The sequence below is a fragment of the Grammomys surdaster genome, unplaced genomic scaffold, assembly GCF_004785775.1.
Source record: "Grammomys surdaster isolate TR1022 unplaced genomic scaffold, NIH_TR_1.0 126051, whole genome shotgun sequence".
Taxonomy (NCBI): Eukaryota; Metazoa; Chordata; class Mammalia; order Rodentia; family Muridae; genus Grammomys; species Grammomys surdaster.
Genome location: NW_021620862.1, coordinates 4,085,423 through 4,097,445, shown reverse-complemented (window position 1 = coordinate 4,097,445; position 12,023 = coordinate 4,085,423). Strand labels below are relative to the sequence as shown.

At 42.4% G+C, this 12,023-nt stretch overlaps 1 protein-coding gene across 1 annotated transcript in view; it reads right to left on the bottom strand.

The window, feature by feature from the left end:
- The window catches only part of Efcab2 (EF-hand calcium binding domain 2), a 91,028-nt gene that overhangs the window by 50,377 nt on the left and 28,628 nt on the right, over positions 1 to 12,023 (bottom strand). The window contains exon 2 of the mRNA XM_028755252.1: positions 5,632 to 5,716. Within this exon, the coding sequence (XP_028611085.1) occupies positions 5,632 to 5,716 (85 nt within the window). The remainder of the gene's footprint in view (positions 1 to 5,631; positions 5,717 to 12,023) is intronic.

Genomic DNA, 12,023 nt, shown 5'->3' with positions numbered 1-12,023 from the left:
TTTCAGTTAAAGTATTAGTACATATAGCACAACATTTTTTTTAACCATATTAAATAGAAGAAAAAAGTTTAAATTGTTTACTTAAAGAATATAAAGTGGGCTGGTGGACTGGGCATGGTGGCGCACGCCTTTAATCATCGCGCTTAGGAAGCAGAGGCAGGAGGATCACTGTGAGGCCAGCCTGGTCTACAAAGTGACTCTAGGACAGCAGCCAGGAATATAACACAGAAAAAAATCTATCTTGAAAACAATTATACACACACGCACAAGTTTCCATCTCACAATTCCGTTGAACACTCAACCATTTGCATGAGTTATATGGACTATACTTAGCATGTTGGAAATTAAGCCTTCAGTTTAAAAAATACATATTTATTCATTTAATTTTTTAGTACATTTATCTACTAAGCGAATGGAAGAGAAGGGGGTTGTGTGCGTCTGCATGTGTGCACCTGCAGGTCAAGGGACAACTTGTAGAAGTTGGTTCTCTTCTGTGGATGCCAGGTATCAAATTCAGGTCATCAGGTAAGCACTTTGAGCCATCTCACCAGCCCTATTAATTCATTTAGAAATCTATTATATTTCTATATAAATGACAAAAATAGAGAAAATAATGTTGCATATCATATAGGCTTTGAAACCCTCATGACAAATATGAGAGAGAAATATTTAATACTGGAAGCTGGAAAGAGGCCTTGGTGGTTAGGAGCATTGACTGTTCTCGCAGAGGACCTGGGTTCAGTTCTAAGCAGTCACACAGAAGGAGGAGTCCAATGGCTTGTGACTTGCAGGGAATGGAATACCTTCTGGACTCTTCAGGGACCTATACACACTTGTATATACATGGCGCACAATACATACACTCAGCTATAGCCACACACACTGAGAAAAAAATCTTTAAAAATATACCTAAAACTACCTTTGCTTTATTAATGCAAATAGTTTTGACTTCACAGTCACATATAGGGTATTGGGGACATAAAGGGAAATCTCCAAGCCACTTGGAGACCTTCTTATATAAAGCCCTGTAAGGCAAATGTAAAAGGAGGGCCACAAAGAACCTAAGTTCCTCACCATCATGAAGCTGGCCCTGAGGCCCAGGAAGTAAGCTAATTCCTAGGTCTGAGGAAGCAGAAGAGACCAGCTCAAGATGTTTCAGATAGTAACAAGCAACCCACTGTTCACTCAATACTCACAATATCAGACTTCTTTTCTATCTATTATGATAAAAATTAAAATGAAATCTTTCAATTTGTGCACAGCAGAGAGAAGAAAGGAAAGAAGCCACCAAAAAAAGTATCCAAGGCAGCCTAGGTCAGTCCTGAGGGAAGCAACTCCACACTTCCCTCTGAGGCAGTCCATGGCCTGGCTCTTCTTAGAGAAAAGCTATTTTACTGTGGAATGCAGGCCCTCTTACTACCACACAAACACTTTTTTCGGGCTTGAGGGGTGTTTTTTGTGTTTGTTTATTTTAACCAAGTTCTTACTTTCTTGTCCCGGCTGGCCTTGACCTTGTGGTTATCCTCCTGCCTCAGTTTCCCCAGGGCTGGGATTATGGGTATGAGCCACTTCTCCACACCATTCAGTCTACTAAAATCCTGCCTTCAATCCTTAACTGTTTGAAGAGTAATAAAGCATTTTATAAATTGATAGGTCTTAATGGAGTATTGAACTTCAACATAATGCAATAGATCAAAAGCCAGTTGAAACTGGATCCAGTCATACAAAAGTAAGCATATTATACAGTAGACCTAACAATTTGAACAGCAAATATACTGTTCAGTAGGTTAAAAATAACCACCTATTTAGATGTTCCCTTTTAATCCTAAGCCATAATAAATCCCAGACAGATCAACTGCATCTATAAACGGAGGGAGCCGGCCTGCGCATCACAGCATCCCAGGGCCTTCCTGGAGGCTGGTGTGCAGCCAACGTGGAAGATCAACCACATCTATAAACGGAGGGAGCCGGCCTGCGCATCACAGCATCCCAGGGCCTTCCTGGAGGCTGGTGTGCAGCCAACGTGGAAGATCAACCGCATCTATAAACGGAGGGAGCCGGCCTGCTCATCACAGCATCCCAGGGCCTTCCTTGAGGCTGGTGTGCAGCCAACGTGGAAGATGCTGCTCAACAGAGAGAACTAACTCGACGTCCAACTTGGCTGCTCACTACTGTGCAACCCTGGGCAAGGCTCTCTGTGTCTCTGTTCTTCACATCCAGTTTACAAAGGTCAATTCACATGACACCAGAAGCATGAGGATACGGTTCCATGTAACTCAGTATAAGGAGGCAGACAAAGCAACATATGCACCTGAAGTCCAGCACTCGGAAGCTAAGGCAAGAAGACTGCTGTGAGTTTGAGCCCAGCCTAAGTTACACAGTTACTTGAAGGCCAGCCTGCACTACAGAGTAAGACTGTCTCAAAAGGAAAAAAAAAAAAGCATAAGGAATCAAGTTTAGAAGGCTGCATCATCCACATTACTATTCAAATATGCTTAGCATTAATATTTTAGTGCCCAAAACAATGCCTATGCTCTTAATAACCATCTTTGTTTAATAAAGTAGACTAAGTTATAAGCATACACTTTCCCTCAGGGCCTCGGTTAACTTATTTTATTTTTGAATGGAGAAAAGTTAGAACCCATAAACACATCTCTTCTTCCTAAATTGGTCCTTTTACCAAAAAGGCCTGGTGCATCCCTGCTGCATGGGACATGGGGGCTCCTTTCACTCTCACTGTCAAGAAAACGGAAGGCAAGAGACAGGCCCGGGGATCTGTGAGGGTCTGGGGTAGGAGAATGAGGGCGTGCTCCCAAGCACAGCCAGAGACTTGGAACTGGAAAATCCCTGCTGTGACAATGAGCAAAGCATAGACTTGTCACCGGTCTCCAAAACCAGAGGTGCCAAACCTTCTCAAACAGCTAAAAACATTAACATGAGGTGATGGACACAGAGCTCCTAGATGTCAACTACAGGATAGTTGGACTGCCAGACAGCAAAACTTAAGCAAGTGCTTTTCTCTCTTCCCCTTTGTCTCACAAAGCTGTGGTAGGCCTGGGGTGTAACTCTGCAGGAGAATGCTTGCCTGGTATGCACAAGGTCTTGGAATCTATCCCCAGAAACCACAACCAGACAAACATGACTAAAGCTATACCCTCCCTGACTTTTCTAACAATACTTCTCTCCTGGCCCAGGAAGAGAGCCATTCAGATTCAAGGAGAAGTTAGTGGACAAGAACTTGTCCATCATAATCTAGTCCATCTAATTGTAAGGTAGTGCTGCAAGCTCTATGCGACTCATCAAACACTGGAACCAGTACCATCCCTGCCTACTCATTCTCCCAAAGAACACAGATGAGGCTCAGTATTCCGTGTGCTGCCATGACACCCTGTAAGTTCTGGTCACTCTTCCATTGCAATGGCTGAACCCAGACTCGCTCTGCCCATGATGGTTTACCTTGACTATCATCTTGATAGGATCTAGAACCAACTAAGAGACAAGCATCTGAGCATGCTATGGAATAAGAGGATGTCAGCTTCTGGGCATGCCTGTGAAGGCTAACCATGGCAGGAAGAGTCTACAGGCTGGGTTCCAGGACTAACCAGAAAGTGAGCTGATCTTCAAACTTCAATCTCTGCTTCCTGACTATGGACATAATACAACCAGCTACCTCAAGCTCTTGCTGCCATGACATCTCTGCCATGACAGGTTGGACTCTCAAACTATGAGGCAAATAGTCCCTCCCTTACTTGAGCTGCTTCTGTCAGGTACTGTTCCATTGAGATAAGTAACTAGCTAAGCCCACTACAGGTAAGATGCTAGAGGACAAATTCAATTCTATCTTCTACCTTGTGTGTCACAACAGGTTTATACAGAAAACTAGAGTACAAAACAAAACTTCATAATGTCTTACATGTTAATATGAAGACATGAAACTTGTTACACTGGTTAATCTCAGACCCTCAGGCATGAGAAACTAAGCAAGGAATATAGTTACAATTTAGGAATAAAGTCTCATATTGTTCATTCACTTTGGCTCAAGTCTGAAGCACTTGAGCCCCTGGCTAGTACAGGAAGTGACAGATGGCCTGGTTTATAAACAGCTCCTTGCTGTACTTTAGACTGCTCCCCACTGCTTTGCTGGCTTTAGTACTAGAAACTCTTTAGACTATGAACCCATGAAATAATCCTCACTTTGCCTGGCTTCCTGGGAGAATGAATTTCTGGCTTTCCTGTGCTGTATTCAGCATAAATCCCACAATTTCTGTTAGTCTCTTGTGTGATTTCCTCTACCTTCCCCCAATACCCCAAAATACGTAGCCAAGGCTGCCTTCAAATTCATAATTTTCCTTACTCTAGCACCTAAGTGATGCACTTACAGGTGCGCACTGCCATATCTGGATCCTACTCCAGATCTCCCAACATTCATCATGTCTTTCCATTTCTCACGCTCTGTTTAGCCCATTTTTAATCTTACTTGGTGTCTTAGGGTTTCTATTCCTGCATAAAACATCATGACCAAGAAGCAAGTTGGGGAGGAAATGGCTTATTCAGCTTATACTTCCACATTGCTGTTCATCACCAAAGGAAGTCAAGACTGGAACTCAGGCAGGTCAGGAAGCAGGAGCTGATGCAGAGGCCATGGAGGGATGTTCCTTACTGGCTTGCTTCCCCTGGCTTGCTCAGCTTGCTTTCTTATAGAACCTAGGACTATAAGCCCAGGGATGGCACCACCCACAATGGGCTAGGCCCTTCCCCCTTGATCAACAATTGAAAAAAAAATGCCTTACAGATGGATCTCATGGAGGCATTTCCTCAAGGGAGGCTCCTTTCTCTATGATAACTCCAGCTTGTTTCAAGTTGTCACACAAAACCAACCAGTACACTTGGGGAGTATATTATTCTATATACATAACTATTCTTTGTAACATGTACTTGATAGTACACATCTATGTACTTTTTATATTGTTTTTAATTGTGTGTGTGTTATAGTATATGTAGAATCTGTGATGTGTCTGTGTGTGCACAGGTATACATGCAGTCAGGGGTCAGGAGAGGATACCGGGTCTCTCTTCTATAGGTATCTTTTATTCCCTTGATACAGGGTCTCTCCCTGAACCTGAAGCTTGCTATTCAGCTAGACTGACTGACCAATGAACTCCTGGGATCTTCTTGTCTTCCTTCCAATGCTGGGGTCAGAGGTTTGTGTGGCCATGCAACCTTTACATCAGCAATACAGATCCAAACTTGAGCTCTAATGCCTGCATAGCAAGCACTCTGACAAACTGAGCCATCTCCCCAGCACATATTTGTATATTTTAAAATGCAAATTCCATTTGCTCACTAAACAGAGATTTACTGAGTATCAAACATGTGGCATCACTAAAGCTATAATGAAGTTCATCTTACTCAGTTTAGTCTATGGGTTGGACTAGACAATGAAAATATAGTCTCTTCACTAGACTACAAAGAATAGGAAACAGAATTTATCTTGAAGTGGTAGTTAGCAAAATCACAAAGTATAAAAATAAATAAATAGTTCACTAAACTTAGTACAGTACAAAAATAGGAGAGAACATCCCCCTAAACTGTATCTACAATTTAGAATTATAACAATGAATATTTCCAAACCTCACATCTACTGTATTATTTGATTCATGGTCAAACACTTCGAATGCCTCTTTGATCTTCTTATGAAGATCTGCAACCACTGCCTCTGCAAAAGACAAAGAAAACAAAATCACTTTAATTATTAACTCAAAACAAAAATCTCAATAACCTAACTAGAAATCTTTTGGGGGTTTTCTTTGTTTTCTCTGACCATCCATCCATCTGTCCATTTTGAAACATCTCACTATCTCCATATGTAGACCAAGCTGCCTTTCAATCTCAATGCAGAGACTCCAGGCATGTGCCATCATGTCTGCCTAAAGTAGAAAGCTAAATGAGGAAGAACCTAGAAGAGTTGTTCTTGGTCTCCTTTATAAATCACAGGCCATGTTAACTCCCTGAGGAAATGCAAAGAATAGATCTGACAAAGGCAAGTTAAGGATATGCGGGGCTGCTCTTCCACACTCCCTCCTGCTGAGGAACACACCGCACCAAACGTTTTTTCTGCAGTATTAGTAGTAAACTTACTTCCGTTTCCATGGTGTGTGTGTGTGTGTGTGTGTGTGTGTGTGTGTGTGTGTGTGTTACACGTGCGCATGCGTGGGAGTAAGGATGCATGCACGTGCGTAAGACAGAGAAATTGGGAGGAAGGGAGGGGGGAGGAGAGAGAGAGAGAGAGAGAGAGAGAGAGAGAGAGAGAGAGAGAGAGAGATCAGTATCAGGTATCTCCTTCAAACTCTGACAACTTATTTTTTGAGACAAGTTCTCGTACCAAACCTAGAGCTTGCTGTTTCAAATAGATTGGCAAGCAAGCCCCCAGAATCTGCCTGTCTCTGCCCACTACCCCCACCACACACACACACTGCTGGAGTTATAGATAAGCTGCTGCCCATCCTAGCTCAACAAGAAATGTAAACCCAAGACAACAAATGTCATCTACCTATTAGTTAGTAGCAGGGCTGCTCATGGTCTTGCTCAGTTCTTGCAGAGGGCTGAAAGCGAGCAAGAGGCATATAAACTCATCTGCGCATCCTTTGGGGAGCTTTAAACAAGTATGGGATTCAAGGCCACTTCCATGGAATAGTGAGTAGTCAATAAGCATTGCTGAGAACTTTCTAGGCTCCACACATTCAGGGTCATAGCAAAGAGTCAAACAGATAAAATTCTTGCCTTATAGCTGTTTTTATTGGAAAGCTATATAAATGTCTACACATTTGCCAATATATACAGTAGATTACGTGACCTTAGACACAGGGAAAAACGGGGGTGGGGGGAGTAAGCGGTGTGAAGAGTCCCAGTAAAAATGCCCACCTCGGTGACAAGGTGACAGAGACAGAGCTGGCAGACAGGAAGAGCCAATCTGTAACTATCTCCAGAAAGCTTTCAGGCAGAGAGAACAGAACGTGCAGAAGAGCAGGCTACAGATCAGGTGGTTGTGAGCTGTTGGGTGGGGAGCTGAGTCCTTTCCTCTGAATGCAGTGGGAAAACCACTGGACAGTTCCAGGCATTATGGTGACCTGCTCGTCTTTTCACCTGTCATTGTGTGGAGAAGACACTGGAAAGGGAAAGGTGGTCACAGAGACAAGTGCAGAGGTGGCTGCAGTATCTCTTTCAATTATGGACAGTAGAGAGTCCAGAAGGGGTAGGGTGGACATGGAAAGAAATGAGAGGTCTTGATTATGATCTGAAGGCAGTTTCACTAAGATGTGCTTACAGGATACAAGGAGCAGTAAGGGGGCGAGACTGACTTCAGAGTGTTCTGATGAGTGAAAGAAGGGGCAACTAGATACACAGTTCAGTACAAGAGTACAAATGAGAGCCTAGGCCCCTTCATAACAGGGGGACATCATCCAGTCTCGAGTTTTTACACTGATACAGCCATGTAACCAGGTCTCAAAGTTTGTAAAGCAATACATACAACTGGACACCCACAAAGGAAGAGAAGGATAAGGTATGGGCATAGTTTATCACAAATATAAAATCACCAAATATGGGATGAGACCTCATATCTGCCTCCCACCTTAGGTAGAGGTCACAGGAAGGAATAATAATTTAAAAGTCAAAAGAAAACAAGGGAAATGTTTATAATACTCATTCTCCTTATTCTAATGCAAGTGCTAATCACGTTGCCATGTTCTCCTCCAGGCCGTCTTTGTCCACGTCCTTTTGTACATGGTGGCTCATCATCACCAGTCATTCACTTGAGAAGTAGTTACCAGGTACGTAGTGGAGTCTGTTCCAGCTCATTCTTGGAACTAGAGAAACCAAGGCTTGGTGAAGTTCAGCAACTCGCCAAGGTCAGAGTTTCTTAAGGGGCTGAGCTGGATGGAAAGCAGGCCTTTCCCACTTGAATCTGCTCCCCCGTCAGTCTCAGTCCATCTGACTGCTATTAGCATTCACAACATAGGAACTGTAACCTAGAGCTCCTTCAGTTAGACGGACTTTTCCAGATTGCAGCATAATCTTCCATCTTCAACAACACCAGAGGAATACAACAGAACTAACATAATTAAATTTTAGTATAACTTGACAAGACTATAAATGAAACACGAATGTTGCTTCATTACTTAAATTTACATTTCTCTGATTCCATGTGAGTCTCGTTGATGTCCCATGTGTTTGTGTGCCACCTGTTTTCAGTTATTAATCATTGGCTTGCGTTCTTCACTCAATCCTTACCAGGGTCTTCTATTATTTCTTACTGTTGTGTGAGTGAGCTCCTTGGAAAGCAAACTCAGCCCCTGTCAAAAGCACTTCAAACAACTTTCAAGGTCACTTGTTTAATATGGTTTTGTAAAATGAGAGCAGATGCTCTTTACAGACATCAAAATCACCCATTCCCAGAAGCAGGGCAAGAAAATATGGGGGAGTTTAAATCAGCTTAAAATCACCTAAAACTGTCTCTCTACCTTCTTCACTCAGAACTAGTTACTCTTGATATCGTGCTTTACGGTTTCACTCAAAAATAACTTGTAAGTATTCTTTTTTTTTTTTTTTTTTTTTTTTGGTTTTTTTTTTTCGAGACAGGGTTTCTCTGTATAGCCCGGGCTGTCCTGGAACTCACTCTGTAGACCAGGCTGGCCTCGAACTCAGAAATCCGCCTGCCTCTGCCTCCCGAGTGCTGGGATTAAAGGCGTGCGCCACCACCGCCCGGCCGTAAGTATTCTTTCTTCTCAAAAGTTATTACATTCTCTACCTTTGTGACTGCTTCATATTCAAGCAGAGGTCTTTTCCGAACTTAGACCCGCCCCTCATCGTGGCTCTTTAGGTTACTTTCCTTGTTAGAATAACTTCTTCAGGGAACAGTCTTGTCCCGCTCAGTTCTCTGCATTTGTAGTCGACTTCAATGGAACTGAATGGTGGAGGAGGCTGGGAGGTGGCTCAGTCTAGACAGTGCTCACTGAAGAGCATGTGGACCTGAGCTCCATCCTCACTCAGCACCATATAAAAGCTCAGCCATCACCAGTGCTTGTATTCTCAGGGCTTGGAGGCAGAGACAGGATGCTCCCTCGGGCTTGCTCACCAGCAGTCTAGCTGAAACACTGAGCTCCAAGTTCAAAAAAGTGGACAGCAATGGAGGAAGATGCCTGATGTTGACTCCTGACCTACACATACAGGGGCGAGGGGGAGAGAGAGAGAGAGAGAGAGAAAGACAGAGAGAGAGAGAGAGAGAGAGAGAGAGAGAGAGAGAGAGAGAGAGAGAGAGAGAGAGAAATTGGTTGAAGTTTTGTAAAATATGAGAAAGGTGTCACTTAGACAAGGTTTCATATATCTCAGGCGACCTAAAACTGACTAGATAGCAGAGGATGATCTTGAACTTCTAATCCTCCTTCCACTACCTCGTGAGTGCTGAGAGTAGATACATGTGCCACCATACCCGGTTTATGCAGTAGAGATAGCATGCATGCTAGACATGTACTCTACCAACTAACCCAAGTCCCTAGTCCTAGGGAAGTTTCTATTAGTAATAACCATAAGAAATCTTTGCCGAGTGGTGGTGGCACACGCCTTTAATCCCAGCACTTGGGAGGCAGAGGCAGGCGGATTTCTGAGTTCAAGGCCAGCCTGGTCTACAGAGTGAGTTCCAGGACAGCCAGGGCTACACAGAGAAACCCTGTCTTGGAAAACAAAAACAAAAAAACAAAAACAAAACAAACAAAAAAAAACCACAGAAACCCAAAGAGCTGGTATTCATCTTAAAGTGCACCCAGTTGGGATTGAGGGGCTGGTGGCTTACAAGGTAGTGACTCATGATCACACATAGCAGCCACCTCTGTCCCTGGGTAGATTCAGTGCCCTTTGAGTAGCAGCCAACCTCGCTGTGTGGCTCTGATGACATGTACATGTGTACAAACTAAGTCTTATTACTATTTTTATAGGAGGCATTCTTTTTCTGTTTATTTTGAGATGAGTCCTTACTATATGACCCAACAAGGTCTGTAACTCAAATTCCTCTTGCATCCGTCTTCTGATTGCTAGGATTACAGGCATGGGTTACCACACCCACCCTTGATAGTCTTGTGAAGTAATTAATATAAGAAAGTTCAGCTGAAAAAACAAGGGGGAGGGGAGCTACTATGCCTTCCAGAGAAACCCTGTCTCGAAAAATCAAAAAAAAGGAAAGTTCAGCTGAATGAATCATTTATAATAGTAGAAAATTTTAAGTTATAGTTGTCAGTTACAAATTTATAACTTTAATAATTGCAAATTTAATGTTTTCAAAAATGTCTTCCATTTTTAGGTGAAGTTTCTCATTGGTAGAATACTATCAAAAACTGAGAGACTTGTACAAAAAAATTTATCAAGAATTTAATCTCCAGCCAGGTATAGTGGCCTACCCCTTTAATTCCAGCACTTGGGAGGCAGAGGAAGATAGATCTCTGTGAGTTTGAGGTCAGCCTGATCTACAAAGTGAGTTCCAAGACAGCCAAGGCTAGATAGTGAGGCCTTGTCTCAGGGGGGAAAACCTGAATTTCAACCATGGGTAGTGGCACACATTCATACCCCAGTACTCAGGAGGTGGAGGCAGGGAACTCAAGAGTTCAAGGTCCTCCCCAGCTAAACAGTGAGGGCTTATCTTTTAAAGATAGTTTAAAATTATTTTTATTAAGTGTGCGGGGCATGTGCACATATGAGTACAAGTGACTATGGAGAGTCTCTAATCTCCTGGAGCTCAAGTTACACGTAGTCGTGAACTATCTAATGTGGGTGCTGGTAATCAAAGTTAGGTTCTGAAAGAACAGCAAATGCTCTGAATCACTGACCCAGCTTTCTAGCCTAGAAAACAAATTTTTAAAAATAAGAAAAATGAATTTAATATTTTAGATGTTGTAGCCAATAGGGAGGTTTTTTAATTCAAGGCCAGTCTCAACTACACTGTGAGAGCCTGCCTCAATAACTGCGGAGTGCTGCTAAGACAGCTCAGTGGATGAAGGATGGAAGGCGGACAGCCTGAATTCAGTCCCTGGAATCCATTTAATGGTGGAAGGAGAGAACTGACTCCCCAGAGTTGTCTTCTAGCCTCTGTACATATACCACAGCACATACCTCAATAATAATAATAATAATAATAATAATAATACATTAAAGACAGGGAGATGTAGCTCAGTAGTGCAAATCAAGATAAACAAAAGTTATCTCCACTACAACTCAACAAAAGGCTATTAAGCCACTTATTAACTTTCTTTTTTTTTTTTTTTTGGTTTGGTTTTTCGAGACAGGGTTTCTCTGTGTAGCCCTGGCTGTCCTGGAACTCACTCTGTAGACCAGGCTAGCCTCGAACCACTTATTAACTTTCAAAACCTCTTCTAGTTATTATTCCAGTATATTATACAATACTAGTTTCCATGATTATGCTTTGAGTGATAAACCATTCATGGCCCAGAGGTCATCACCTTAAACTCTTTCAGTGTCCTATGACTCAACTATCTCAGTGACTCCAGACTCACCTCCTATCTTTTTGCCTGTGGTCACCTTTCCCATGCTACTCTTCAAATAACCACGAGCTATCTCTGCTCCCAGTGCAGCTAGTAACCCCTTACTCATAGCTCATCTTTTCCATTTTCTTTAATTAAGAAACTTTCAAACATAAAGAGAAAGTTGAGTAGCAGCCCTGAGTCCACCACCTAGATAGAAGAACTGTTAAGACTGCCATTTTTTTTCCACCCTCCCTATGTAATTGCAGGCACAATGACACTTTACTCCTGAATACTGAAACATGCATCTCCTAAAAATAAGGACAATCTCCTATATAATCTCAAGCTATTTTAATATCCTCAAAAATAACCAAATTCATTATAATCATCTAGTGTCTGTTCCATATTTAAATGTCTCCATCTGTCCCCAAATGTCTTTGCTACTTCCTTCAACCTAAAATTTCATAAAAGTTTACGTACTCTGTTTAATGTGTATTT